General features: G+C 48.2%; 1 protein-coding gene across 1 annotated transcript in view; it reads left to right on the top strand.

Annotated features, from left to right (window-relative positions):
- The first annotated feature begins 4461 nt into the window (after positions 1–4461).
- LOC122369767 overlaps positions 4462–14857 on the top strand; it is a 31222-nt gene continuing 20826 nt past the window's right edge. The window contains exon 1 of the mRNA XM_043344731.1: positions 4462–4923. Coding sequence (XP_043200666.1) covers positions 4809–4923 — 115 coding nt within the window. The 5' untranslated portion in view covers positions 4462–4808. The remainder of the gene's footprint in view (positions 4924–14857) is intronic.

Here is a 14857-nt window from a genome sequence, read left to right as displayed (position 1 = left end):
GAGTAACCGCTAGCCATCACTTAGAGTTATTAAAGGGACTATCCCACCTTTAACATGGGGTTTGAGTTGAGATAGCCAAGTTTGCGGCGAGGTTCAGAAACCACTATCTATCTACATAGGTTGCAACCCCCGCGGCCTCTTGGTGTTGAAGAAATTCGTTCCCTTCATTTGAAAATGGGCCTTGTACAAGGTATATCTTCAACATGGAGCGACCGTTAGTGTGACGTCACCTCGTTTAGTCATTCTGATTTAAATGGGTTTGTTCGTTGAAAAATCGCTTAAAACTTGGTCTGAACTTTATTGTGGTGCCTACAGAGTAAAAAGAATCAGCTTTATGACAGTAATGTGGCCTGGGGAAGGAGGTAATTTTGGGCTGTGACTTCACATATTTGAAAGTTTGTGTTTGGAATATGGGAAGCCTAAGATGTTTAATGAAAAATAAATGCCAGAAGTGACCGTGTTCCTGGTCATCCAATCTATAAAGTCGGGCACAATTTAACTGGTTTTAACAACATTTTAGAAGGTGGGATAGTCCCTTTAAGGGTTGGTTTTGTGTGTTTTTAGTTTTAACGGTTACCACGTAAATTAATAATTTTACAAACCAAAACGCTTCTCTACAGGGCACGCCCGGTGAAGAAGCAGCAGGGAATTTATGTCGTTTATCTAGGGTGGCGGAGTAGTTCGGAAAAAATGCCTTGGTCCTGGTTAGCCGAGTGGGATGCTTTCCCCACATTGTTTTTATATGCAAGTGCACACTGCACAAAGAATGCAGACAATAGGGGAAGCGGGGGTAGCACCGCCATGTGGGAAACACCGCCATCCTCTCTATCGGCAAAACTCTGATTGTAAATGTAAACACCCGCCATTTCGGTGTCCGAACGGAAACGGGACGCCGCGTGAGGTAGGTTTCGCTAAGATTTATTTGATTTTGAGATCGCAATTGCCCATTTTGTGAATTTCAAACCATCGTTGTAATCATTTGGCATGTTTTAGCAGCAAATAAGTGGTCATTTCAAGTCAAAATGCCTTGATTTTTACGTTAAATTTGAGGGCATGAAGTGCTCTTCGTTGAGAAAGGAATTACAGAAGAATCGCGTCCCGGCTTGTTTTCCCGTCGGGGCGTTGTCGGTCCATGACTGTGTGGGGTAACACCGCCATGCTCGGCGGTGCTACCCCAAGGGGTGGCAAAATGGATAAAGCCGAGATGATGATTCACTCAGCTCGGAGAAGAGCTGAGTGATCTGATCTGAGTGAGCTGAGCCGCAAACGTCATCTGTTTTTTAACCTCACGTTTGACTTCACTGGATGTTTCGAAATAAACGTGAATTTGTCATGCTTTGTATGCATATTGTCCGCAACAAACAGTCTGATCTGTGACAAACTAACAACCAACTCTTGTGTGTCTTATATGAGTTTGAGTTACTATTTCAGACAGCAGTACCTAACGCTTCCAAGGGTGGCTGTCACCGTAAGGCCGATCTGTGGATAACATCGCCATCAGTGGCGGTGCTACCCGCACATTTTTTGGAGGACGGAAAATGCATGACTTGTTTTCAATGTCTGTAAAGTAGCGAAATTTTATAATGGAGCGCTGGAAATTATGCCAACATGTAGGAAAACATTCCTACTTTCACATGAATGCAAAAGAGCTTCGTTTTTACTACGCATATCAGCTCGGTGAGTGCAGAAATGCTTAAGGTGGCGGTGCTCCCCCCGCTTCCCCTAGATAACTGAACGGGGGTGTTTCCTTTGCGTTTAAAAAAAATATATATCTGAAAAAATGGCGACGCGGAGCGCTACCGTTTTCAGCACACCTGGTAATGTACTTTTTTTGCACATGATGTGAAAATTTCAGACCCAGGTCGCTCAAGGTCAGGTCACCAGGGCCTCGTTTCATAAAGCTAGTCCGTAACTTACGCCGGTTTTTGGGTTTGTATTGCAAGTGCATGTTAAGCGATAAATTTATTTCCCCTTCTCCCTTCTGTTCGTGCTTGCAAGATAAATAAATTCAACGATTCAAACTATCGTCATAGCTTCACATGCACTTGCAATACAAGACCAAAAACCGGCGTAAGTTACGGTCTCGCTTTGTGAAACGAGGCCCAGGTCACGTCAAGCGACATCACCACAGAGAAGGTTAGGATGCTCTTTGTAGCTACACCGACTGAACGATCGCTTTGAAACCTTCAGCGATTTATATGAGTAATACATACTTTGGGTGTCCCAAAAGTAAGGTCATCATTTGTTTTGGCCACACTGCCAAAAATACGCGATGGATAGATATAAATAGGACAGCATATGAAAGAGCATTTTATAGAATTTTATTCTGACATACATATGAGTCAATACATTGGCTCGTAGCCCCACATTTGCTGCTTTTCTACATGACTACCATTTCGGGCCGCGTGCATGAATAGACTACGTTTGACTTCCTCCACTATTCTGGAGCGATTCTCTGGTGAGATGCCGCCTATGTTTGCTCGAAGGGATCATCCTTTAGTTCTTCCCGGCTCGTTGGGTTGTCCTAAAAGACAATCTTTCTGTTGTGTATCCAGAGAATAAAAATATGAAGGTGTAACGTCAGGTGACCGCGGAGGCCATTCAATGGCGTTGCCCTGAATGAAAATTACGGGATCTCACATCCACTCTCGGAGACAATTGCACGATCTTCAGGACGGTGCAAGCATAGTCTCCATCCTGCTGAAACCACTGCTGGCTGATGGTGTCGGCACAGCTGCGTTGCGACGAGCGGAAGAACCACTGGGAGGACTCTCGGCCACCTCTCTTGATTTACTGTCACCCGATTCCCGCTGTCTTCCTCAGGACCTCGAAGCACAGGTGGCTAAGTATACATGCCCTGTGCGTACATTATACCTTTTTTCTGACGTTTTACCGGTTGAGGCGAAACTATGCATGAGTTCAGAGATAGGGCGAGCTGCTAGGGTCTGCTTAGGGCCGAAAACTGGGCGGTATTTACCCTTTGTTTTAATGACGGACCCTCTCTAAGAGTTGAATTTCGACCTTCTCAGTTTTATGCCTACTGCTCGGTGTAGTTATGATCAAAAATGGTTTAAGCATGCAAGAAAATAATTTTATGGATGTACCTTGCACGTGTTAAAATTGGAAGTGATTCGGACTCTTACTTCTCGAGATATTTAAGTTTTAAATCATGACCTTACTTTTGGGACACCCGGTAGGGTAGCCTGGGGCAAGACGCCCCAGATAATTTATTTTGCTACATAACTTTTGTCCCAGATGACTTGGAAGGCTAAATTTGTGCTCAATTCGTTCTTTGGACATTTGACTTTAAATTCCACCCCTCAAATTATTTCACCTATGATCGGACTCCCAGCTAGGAAGCGATTTGTGAAGCAACTGCAAATGGGGCATTTTGCCCCAGCCCCAGGGCAAAACGCCCCACGGCCTGGGGCAAGAAGCCCCATACTCTAGATTAAAGATTAAACATGGTAGTTGGCTAAATCTTATATGAGAGGTCCCTTAGACCTCTGGAGGCACGGCACTGAAGTTAGCACATTCCATCCTGTCAGGTGTTCAGCTATGACACTATTGTATGAGCAGGTTTTTCACCTGCCTCATAAGACCAAATAATAAATTATTGCAATGCAAATGTTTACAGAATACTTCCTTCGCCATGCAGTTGCTGAGAAAAATACACATAAAGGCATAGAAACTTACTGTTCGCCAGCTACCGAACATTAGAAAGTAGGTAGCCCGAACAACACATGGGGTAAAACGCCCCATGGGGCTTTTTGCCCCTCGACCTGCTGGGGCGTTTTACCCCATCACGTAGTTCGGTCAGAGAACAACGTTTTGCACTCCAGCAAGACATAATTTAACACGAACCAACCCGGCATGATAAGCGTTAGACAATAGTTGTTCAAAATACATAAAAGTCGTTAACCTGATGTGGACCATAAAAGAACGCCATGATGCATAATCTGACATCAAAACATAAAAATCACTCAAAAAACACATTTTTGGCTATATCTCCCGAAAGAGTCAACACAATTTCTTTCCAGTCTGCTCATATAATGATCATATAGTGCACGTTTTATAGAAGAGAGGATGTTTCCCCAGAACTCTGCCAGTTTCGAGAAACATCGGTGAGGCGTTTTACCTCGGCGGGGCGACTTGCCCCGGTCTACCCTATATAGTTTACCCTCAGCCCCTGTCAGGTGGAAGGCTCCCAGCACACGCGCAGGGGCAGACAAAAGACGACAATAGCGATACCGCTGTGTACGGACAGTGGACACCCTCCCTCCCCTCCGCTCCGCTCCCCTCCCCTCCCCGGCCGTCACCGTCCGCGGATTCACACTCGACAAAGGCGCCGCCGGCGGCGCGCTGCGCTCGGCTGGCGGTCCGCCGTCCGGTGGCGCTCTACCGGCTCTACCGCCCCGCGGCGCGAGCGGCCCCTGCGGCCTCCCCGCCGGCCGGTAGAGCGGCGATACGCAGGGTGAGCGCAGTCAGGTGCGCGGAGGGTCGGCGGGCTGGCCGCGGGGCTATATACCCTGCGCGGGGCAGTGGGGCGGCGCGCGGGGCAGTGCGGGGTGTGCGGGCGTGTGAGTCGTGAGTGGACCGTCAGTGGCGTTGTGCCTCCTGCGTGCCGGTCGGTGGTGCCGCTCGGGATCACGCCCACCTGGGCTGTGCCCTGTGGCCTGTGGTGCGGGGCGCCCGCCTGTGGACAGTGCCCTGTGGAATCTGTCGGTGCCGCAGTGTGACTCTGTGCCCTGAGTGTCAGCCTCGCGGTGCCCTGTTACCCGGCGTGCGGTAACCGCAGCCCAGCCGAGATGGGCAGCAACGTTGTGCTGTCGGCGGGCTCGTCTCTGCTGGCGGTGGTGTCGTTCGTCGTGGGCGTGGTGGCCGTGGCGACACCCTACTGGGCCGAGTTCGAGGCCTTCAATGGTGAGTGACCGGTGCCGGCCCGCGCCGGGGACTGGGGAGGGGATTCTGCTGAGCTGCACTGTCTGTGTGTGTGGGAGGAGGAGGGGGTTACCGTGCTACCCAGGGGTGTTTGGAATGTGGTCGGCGTTTATCTCCGATTAGAGACCACGACCTGCCGATCGCGAACCACCGACCACAAGGCACAACCAGAGCCTGCAGCGGCACTGGCCCTTTGTGACTGATGCCCATCGCGCTATCGGGAACAGACCCACTATGTTTGACAGCGAGCGCTATCAATTTGCCACGCTGTCCTACCGATATGAGGTTGCAAAGATTTACCGTTTGGGCGAAATATCAGCGGGTCAACACGCCGTGCAATGCTGGCTGATCGAAAAGACGGCGGGTACGGTACGCGCACGAGATATGAGTCCGATTCATAAAAGGAAGAGGTCAAAACTCGTTCGCTGCCGTCAGTTTTAGTTACTCTCTACGCTTTTAGAAAACTTCACTCACTACACGAAGAACTCCAAGATCACTGGCGGATCCAGGCTTGCGTTTTGGGGGGGCCAACTCATGCAGGAGCCAAACCTAGGGTACCCCCAAATCCTGTTTTCTCATCGGATTTAGGCCACTTAGCTGGAGACTTCCAGTTTGCGGTTAACTCGCGTTTATTTTGGTGGCTAACTTCCTTACACGCGTGTAGCTGCCCACCAACTTTTACCCGGGGACTTCCATCCGCGGTTAACTGGTGGGTAGCTACACGCGTGTAAATATTTAAATGCCGACTTACACGCCAGTTTAAAGGGCTTCCCGATCAGCTGATCGGGATGCGGCGATCAGCTCAGTAGGCGGAACTATGGTCAAGCGTACCCATTTTCGGGAACGCATTTTCGTTCCCATGTTTGGGAACGATAAACCCAAATATGGGAACGCCATGTAGGCATTATTTAAAACAAGAAAAAGAACCGTTAAATGACGTCCAAAAAATATAAAACGATCGTGAACCGCCTGATATTTGTCTCAATATTGTTGGGAAAGAGTTTGATATTGTAAGGCCCATCGTATTTTCAAATCGTTCCCCTATTTCTAAAGCAGTCCATCATCCGGGCCGCGAGCCCAAATTTGGGAACGCTCTCGTACACTGGCGCTGCAAGCGTTCCTTATTATGGGAACGGCGTACCCAAAATTGGGAACGATTTCACCGACGCCTTTCAGGGGCTCTTTTCAGTTACAAGCATCACGTCCAACGCCGCAAATTATTGTTAACGCAACAATCATCAGATGACCTTTCCGGCAAGACCGCCACATGTTTCGCCGGGTCTTCCGCGCTCTTATTCCCGTCGATCTCGCAGCGGGCACGCCCCCTCTGCAGGATTACGCAATTCACAACGCTCAGCGATGTTCAACAAGGTCTTCCATACCTATATCCACCGTCCGCGCCGAGGGTGGAGACATGTCAAGCACCTGTCTGTTTATCACCGATAGTTGACGAGCACAAGGAAGTATCCAAAAATGGGAACGCTGAATATGTTACACCCTCAAAACACCTAGTCCCAATGAAAATCTAGTTTTTTCCTTTCTTGATGAGTGTAAGTGGCAAAAGGCCTGGTAGGATGGGCACGAGGAATGATCGAAATCAGCATAAAAATTATAAATAAGCCACACAGAGCGACCTATATAAGAGAAATTCCCCCAAAACGATCGTGCTTAGAAACACGGAAGACAAAAACCACCTAATGACGCTCCTTATAAAACAACGCTTAAAGGGACCCTCCCACCTTCAAAAAAGTTAATGAATTGGCACGAAAGTGATGTCGCCAGGCGCGTAACCACGAGTCTGAAGTTACTGGGGACCACATGGAGGGCCACGAAGACCAACTATGATATTTCAGGATCAGTCTTCGCCAGAGTGTGTGTGTGTGGGGGGGGGGGAAGAGGGCAGGGGCGTTTTTGGCCACACCTGCCAGCTTTTTTTTGCGCGTGTAAGGAAAACCGCGGTGCGCACCGCCGTGAAACTTGGTATAGCTTATAATACTTCAATTTCGCATCGTGTGTGAAAATTTTGACCCCAGGTCACCTAAGGTCAGGTCACCAGGGCAAGTAAAGTAATCGTGCCTCTAAAAACTTTTTGACTCTGTCATTCCTATAGTTTACATCCCAGAAGTTTGAAACTCGAGCTTTTACTTGAGGAAATCAGTATGAAAAATTCGTATACCTATCTCAAAGTTTTCACATCGATGACCTAATGTCAGTTCAATTTTACGACCTCTCCATTATAGGTCATTGGGAGAAAATTGAAATGCTCTTCTTTTGGCCGAAAACACATTCAAACATCGTGACACAGGTAAACATGACACACTGAATCGGAAAATTGCACCTGTGACCCCTCTATGGCCATCAGCTCATCTCAGGTCATGAAACATCTCCAACAGTTTTTTTACCACAACTTTAGGTAGAAACATGCTAGAGCGCTGAAAACATCACGAATGTGTTCAGCTCAACAATACCCATCAAATGTCATGCAACATGACCTTTTCCGTGACCTGGACCAGGGGTCAAATTTTGAAGTTGACCTTTTTAGGTTCGTTCGACGCGTCTCGACGAGACAAACGCGAATCCGGTAAAATCAGCGCCATACAAGTTTAAAGTCCAAAACTTTGATGCAAAAACCTTTTCCGCAAAAACGCCAGCCTGGAAGCTAAAATGTTGACCTTAGTCAAATCTGAGAGCATTGCTCAGAAAGGCCTTTGAAAGCGCTATCGAATGCGCTTTCCCGCAGCATTGCAACTCTATTGGTTCCTGACTGATGCGCCGATTTGTGAAAAGTTGTCAAAATTGGGAACAAAATTACGTGAAAATTTACATTTGGTGACCTGCAGTGACCTAAGCGATGACCTGATCAAAAACTGATGTACCTAGGTAATTCTGAAAGATACTATAGCGAGCTATCTGCTGCTTTTTACCTCGCCTTTCTAGCTGGCTTACTTTCCGAGATAACCTGGTGTGGCCAAAAAGCCCCTCCCCCCCCCCCCACCATGGCGTAGTTGGCTGAGAGGCCCACCCGGGCGCTGGTTCAACAAAACATCCATAGTTTTGTCTTACGTAGACTACATATTACTCTTCAGATCGATTGAGACAATAGTTATTTCGCTTTTAAGCAAATTGAGGTCGTCAGTTTTACTGGGGACGGTCCCCAGTAACCCTAAAGTTACTGGGGACCGGTCCCCAGTGTCCCCAGTGGTGGTTACGCGCCTGGATGTCGCTCGGTTCAGAAAGAGCGAAAACGAATATCTACCAAATTTCATCGAAAAATATTCACCGGTTTTCAAGATATTAGACATTTATTTTTGTTTACTTTTTGGGATCTCCGCTGTTCCTAGCGACTTTATTTGAAAGTGCGGCATTTGTTGCGCGCAAAGCAGCGTATACCACCGCGTGCTACCAAACGTTTTAGTAAAAGATTTAAAAATCGTTAGATCTCCGCTGACGTCACAAATTCTAAGGGGGCATACCAATGCACTAGCCCCTTAGAATCCGAAAACTGCAAGTTTGAAATTCCATATCTCCGAATTAAAGCATTTGTCGATGTTGTGAGTGCCCAAACCGGTATTTGCAGGCCATGGCCACCAATTTGGCTCTCTCAACTCAAAACTAATGTTAAGGTGGGAGTGTCCCTTTAACAGCTAGCATCCAAATAAAATATGTCTTTCCGGGATGATAAAATACAGCTGAATAATTTTAAACCACTGGAACTGAGTTTACAACAGTAGTTCGGTAAAATCACTGACGTTCCATGCGGTCGTGCGCCCCGACACCAAATTTAAACAATATTACCCCGGGACTGTCCGCGTGTTCGCTTGCATATGTCAGCATCTGGTGTCGCTAGTATGAAACTTCATAACCAGGCGAAAATTATTGAACTTGACCTCAAAATGTAAAAAACGCTTCATTTTCCTTAAAATTGCAAGTTAAATGTAGTATAACCCATGTTTTCACCATTCCGTCATTTCAAAAAATCATTAAAAATATCATTCGACGGTCAATTTCCTTGTGCAACGGTCAGATTAAAGATAATTTTATAGAGACTTAGTAGATACTTAAATTAGCGTGCACTTTTTTGAGACGTGATGCACTAATGAGTTTTAGTGGGCGAACGGCCGAAAAATTACCTTCCGTTCTCATAAATGGGAACGCCCGTTCCCATATTTGGGAACTCCGTTCCCAAAAATGGGAACGTTCCTATATTTGGGTACTCATGACCATAGTTCCACCTACTGAGCTGGTCCAATGAACAAGTGCGTAATTCCGTTATTAATGGGACCGGTGGCCCCCAATCAGCGTTTTTACACATGCAATGAGTACAGCCGTAACAATGGGATGTGGTGATGCATTAACCTAACCAGAACAGCGTTTGAAGCCGTGCCAATCAGCATTAATAATGCTAATCGCCTTGTGTTATTTCACTCTGTATGGCCGACCGCCAGTCTACTGCATGATGTTGCAACAGCCGTATCTCAGATTACTCGTCTGCCCTCGTCGGTTCGTCTCCGTCACCCCGTCCTCACCCCCGCCCCGTCACTTCACCGGTGAGGCGTCGTCGGTGTCCAATTCAATGCCACACAAAGGACGATTATCACCGAGTGATCAGTTTAATATGTGCGTGTCGCGGGGGTGGCTGACGTTCCAACGGCGCAGGATCCGGTCCACCACCAGTGCCCATTTGCTGCCATTTAAACCGCTAATGGTTCTTTTTGGCCGTACTTTTCATATCTCTCCAGAGCTGTGTCAGCTGGGGCATTCCACGATAGATCGTACCAGGCCCGTCACCCTCATCTCTCAGATTTTAATGAAAATCGGTCCTAGGGGTAATCATAGGCCCCAAAGACGCCTGGCAAAATATCAGACTTCTCAGATCAAAACTTTTTGAGTTATATTGCATTACACTTTTTTAACTTCGGTATGTAACGGTGAGTTTGATGGCCTATAACTCAAGAACGGGTTAAGCAACCAACAAAAAGTAAACAACACTAAGCTTGCGATGAATCAAAAATTAATATTACTATTTAAAAATTCCAAAGAAAAATTTCATTGTTGAGCAAAAACCTTAATCTTTTTTCATTTGCCTCTAATGACTTTTGGGACCAAATTTTTTCACATTTTTATTTTTTCAAAATAATCTTCATGTCATCGCAAATCGACATGCAAAAAATTAGAAAGGTGTTCTTTCTATAAGTTCCTCATTTTCCCGCAAACAAAATGGGTTTCGGAGGGGTTGATACGACCCCAGCACGCCGTTTCGATTCTAATAGAGCTAGAGCCTCGCGGAAAAAACGAGCATGTGTGCCGTTACAAGTCGAAGCGATTGGTACCTTATTTTAAGGTCTCAGGTTAACCGGTAGCGTCTGAGGTCAGGTCACGTGACTGAAGTTACGGGTTCGGTTTTTAGTAAATAACTTCGCAAAAAATGGCCGCAGAGCCGCGATTTTGGCATCATTGTGTTCGCCTAGCTCAGGTGCATCGAATGGTATACTTTTTGCTAGGGTGAGATCAACTTAAGTAGTTGACCTCGGGTCAAGGTCAGGTCAGAGCCCCTCAGGTCACGAAGCTGGGCAAAGGGTATCATATGGCATATCATTCGAATCGGAAGGTCTTCGCGAGTCCATTGGTGGCTTTCCCGACTCTCTAGCTCGATTTGATCGGGGGTTATTGACGAAAAACTCGTACGACCCTAGTGACGTCATAAATGACGTCACGCAAGGTTAACAATGCAAAAGTAAGGCATTGGACTTTGCAAGGAGTGCATGAAATCACGATACCATGCACGTGGGATAGTTTTAGATCATTCTCGGCGCCAAAATAACAGTTTTTATATTTCCCCATTGATTCATAACAGTGATGTCACGTGACCGACCTGACCTCATGTAACCTTGAAAAATTCCCAGATGTACAAGTTGTGAGACCTCTGGAGGACACCATGTATGCGTCCTGTAACTTTCATCTCGGACAGCTATGGTCATTGGCGTCCAAAACAATGTCAGAACCAAACAGCCTTTTTCACCCCCACGCTTATAAGAAAGAGGGTTGAATGAACCCTCTTTTCACTTTTTTTCAGATGACTCAGACTTGAATTGAAATTTCAGTAACCCGTGATGTCACTAGGCAGCTTTACCACGCCATTTGTAAGCTCCCCTCCCGAAATCACTATTCGAAATCGTTATCGTGACGTAAAATAAATACATTTATAGAAAGAACACCTTCCTAATTTTTTGCATACTTCTTAATAATGAGCCAAATATTTTTTTAAAGAAATAAAAATTCAAAAAAAATTGGTCCCAAAGTCCAAAAAGTACAAATAAAAGAACACTCGATATGTCATATATCAAAAATAGCGTATTTTTCGAAATTTCAAAAATACATATTAATCTTTGTTTCATTGCAAGTTCAATGTTATATAACATTTGGCATTTGAATAATCCGTCTTAGGGTTACAGCCCGCCAAACTTAGCGCTGCAAAGCAAGATCCAAAAAATGTTATACACCATAACTCAAAAAATACTTATCTGATAAGCCTGAAATTGTTACAGGTGGATTCAGAGCCCCTGATTACCCCTGAGACCAATTCTCGTCAAATTCCGAGAGATGAGGGTGTCAAATTGGAAAAAAGTGGTACGATCTATCGTGGAATGCCCCAGCTGTTTCTAGTCCCATTTTTCTTCTGAGCTTACATTACAGGCTGTAACAATGTTCTTCCAAGACCGTTTTCGTTCTTCATTACTCCTTCCATCGTGTCGCTTATTTTCGATGACTTTTACTTCAGTCTTCATGACATCGGCTAACAAATGCATGTCTCTACTACTTAAATTTCTGCTCCTCTTCTTCCTGTCCATGGTTGTTGACCGGACACTCGTATTGCTTCCACTGAGCTGGTCCTCACCCCACTGACACGTAACGCGAAGTGCGACGACAGGGGCCCAACACTAGCCGGCTGGCTCGACGATCACATTATTTCGGATGCGATACGAATCCCATCTCACTATCCCGAAGATTACGAAATAGCAGCTGGTGGCAAGGAGATAGGTGCGATGGAAATAGACTAATACCTCCGCATTTGAAAATTTGAGTCCTACATCCTCAATTCTGTCAACTCAAATATTGCTCTGATTACTCATGTATGACTTGACGAAAACATCTGGATACTTGCAATGATGAAATACGTAATTTGTAACCCCTCAACAAGCACAGAGGCCAGTTTAACCAACAGAAAAATAGCCGCCTGGCGGAATTTTTTGCCTAAAGACCGTTTCACATATAACGGAGTGTAAACGCGATAAGCACGTCAGCAGATAGGGCTTTACCGCTCTCGATCCGTATGTGAATCGGCCTTTAGGCGAAAAATTCCGCCAGGCGGCTATTTTTCTGTTGGTAAAACTGGCCTCAGATACTATGAAAAGGTGACCTCAAATTCGTCTAATCTTAGCAGCCGAACGGCTAGGCCGAACTGGCTGAAAAAGCCAGAACTAGATGATTGCACTATTGTCTATCACTTGCACATAAAATTTGCACAGAAATAAACTTTTAAAACCCCCTAAGGACCAAAAAAAGCACCACCGAAAAGATACCCGCGAACTTAATACATGGGGTGGCTCGCGTGTAAGTTCGTTCGCTAACTTAGCGAACAAACTATTTACCCGCAGATGGAAGTCTCCGGGCAAAGCTACCCGCCGACTTAAACGCGAGATAAACGCCAACTTACCCGCAAACCACTTACACGCGACTTACCCGCGTGTGGAAGTCTCGAGCCTTATTTTTCGTCACAGCCCTGACACTATGAATATTTTTTTTAACTAAAAATAAAAAAATATATAAATGGTAGCCCACCCGACCCATGCCTTTATAGGTATTACTTTGTAAACACTTACCATTGCTTTTGTCGACCAGTTAACCCGCTTCGAGTCAGTGCTTGGGTCCCTTTGCGGGCCGGGAGGTGGTAAAACATTCCCTGTCTAACTCGGCTCCTGGGCCACGCACTGATTGAATTGAACTATGTTTCATTATCGTTTGGGGGAGGGGGCAAACGGGCCACGTTAGGCCTCTGGGAAGGGGGCATGACCCTCAATGCCCCTTCCCTGGATCCGCCAGTGTAAGGGACATTGGAGCTGCAGTTGGGTACCTCAGACGTCAGGGTACGCCCTCAGATGTATAGGACTCGCGTGGAGACCTCTTATGCTATAGTGGACTGAAAGGACCCAAAGGAGCCCGTCTAGGGCTCCCGGAGATAGACGTGGGCCCTCAGGAGCCCGCCAGAGCCCCCAATGAGGGATAAGTGAGGGATACCAAGTGCCTGCAATTGCATATTGCACAAGCCATAACGTATCAGTGGCAGATCCAAGGGGGGCCACATGGGTCATGACCCCCCTTGGTGCCCGGGGGCACCACAGGCCTGTCAGGGGCACCACCGACCTAGCAGGGGCACCGGGCACCACCAGCCCGCCAGGGGCACCACAGGCCTAGCAAGGGCACCACGGGCCTGTGAGGGGCCCCACAGGCTTGTCAGGGACACCCCAGGTCTGTCAGGGACACCAGAGACCTGCCAGGGGCACCACCGGCCTCGCAGGGGCACCATGGGTCTGTCAGGGGCACCAGAGGCCTAGCAGGGGTACCATAGGCCTTACAGGGGCACCACCGGCCTTGCAGGGGCACCTTGGGTCTGTCAGGGGCACCATAGTCCTGTCAGGGCCCAGGGGTACCAGCGGCCTAGCAGGGGCATCACAGGCCTGCCAGGGGCACCACCGGTCTAGCAGGGGCACCACCGGCCTCGCAGGGGCACCATGGGCCTGTCAGGGGCCCCACCGGCCTCGCAGGGGCACCACCGGCCTCGCAGGCATCACGGCATCACGCAGGGGCACCTTGGGCCTGTCGGGGGCATCACGGGTCTGTTGGGGGCACTTTAGGCTTGTCAGGGGCACCACAGTCCTGTCAGGTCCCAGGGGCATCAGCAGCCTAGCAGGGGCACCCTAGGCCCGCCAGAGGCACCACAGGCCTGCCAGGGTCCAGGGGCACCACGGGCCTGCTGTCAGGGGCACCTCAGGCTCCCGTGCCCCCCCCCCCCCTGGATCCGCCAGTGATGCCACACCACGCGAAACACCGCCAACTACCAGCTGCCGCGCCATAAACACGTGCCAACCACAGTCTTTTTTTTAAGGTGGCGACTCCGCTCGCGCAACTTTTGACTGACCCTCACTGCTACCATATTGCCTCCATATTATGCTGTGGAAAGCTTTACTTCACCAAGTGGCTAAAAACCTCCATCAAGGTATATTTTCTTAGCAATTTTGCTGACGTTTTTTTTGGGGGGGGGAGGGGCCAAACAGGCCACTTTAGGCCTTTGGGGGGGGCATGGCCCTAAATGCCCCCCCCCCTGGATCCGCCAGTGTCCAATATTTTTTTATCAGTACTGCCCCTCCCGGAGCAAACATCACAAAGTTCTTTGCTCGATTCGATTATGTGCCCTTCATACCCGTATGTTCACTACAGTTTCGGTAGCGGCTCCAGTTCCACCCGATCCAGACTTCACCGTCGCTCTCCGCCGGGCTCGCTGGGGCTGCGTTTGTCACGTGCTGTGTCCCCCAGCCTCAATATCTGGGCCGCGGCCTTCGCAAAGCCGCGCCGAACAGGGGCGGCCGGCACTGCGGCTGAAAGACCCGCCGACCTCGCACCAGACCGCGCGGCGCCCGCCACAGGCCCGGTGCAGGGCCGACACAGGCGACACAGGACCGACTCAGCCGTCACAGAGGGGACATTGCTGTCACAGGGCCGTCACAGCCAACACAGAGCTGACATCGGAGATACAGGACTGACACAGAATGTCACAAGGCCGGCACAGCCGTCACAGAGCATAACCGTCACAACCAACGCTGGGCTGACACAGCCGACAGGGCTGACACAGCTGTCACAG

The sequence above is a fragment of the Amphibalanus amphitrite genome, unplaced genomic scaffold (assembly GCF_019059575.1).
Source record: "Amphibalanus amphitrite isolate SeventyFive unplaced genomic scaffold, NRLGWU_Aamphi_draft 001070F_arrow, whole genome shotgun sequence".
Taxonomy (NCBI): domain Eukaryota; kingdom Metazoa; phylum Arthropoda; class Thecostraca; order Balanomorpha; family Balanidae; genus Amphibalanus; species Amphibalanus amphitrite.
This window is presented reverse-complemented; position numbering and strand designations above follow the sequence as displayed.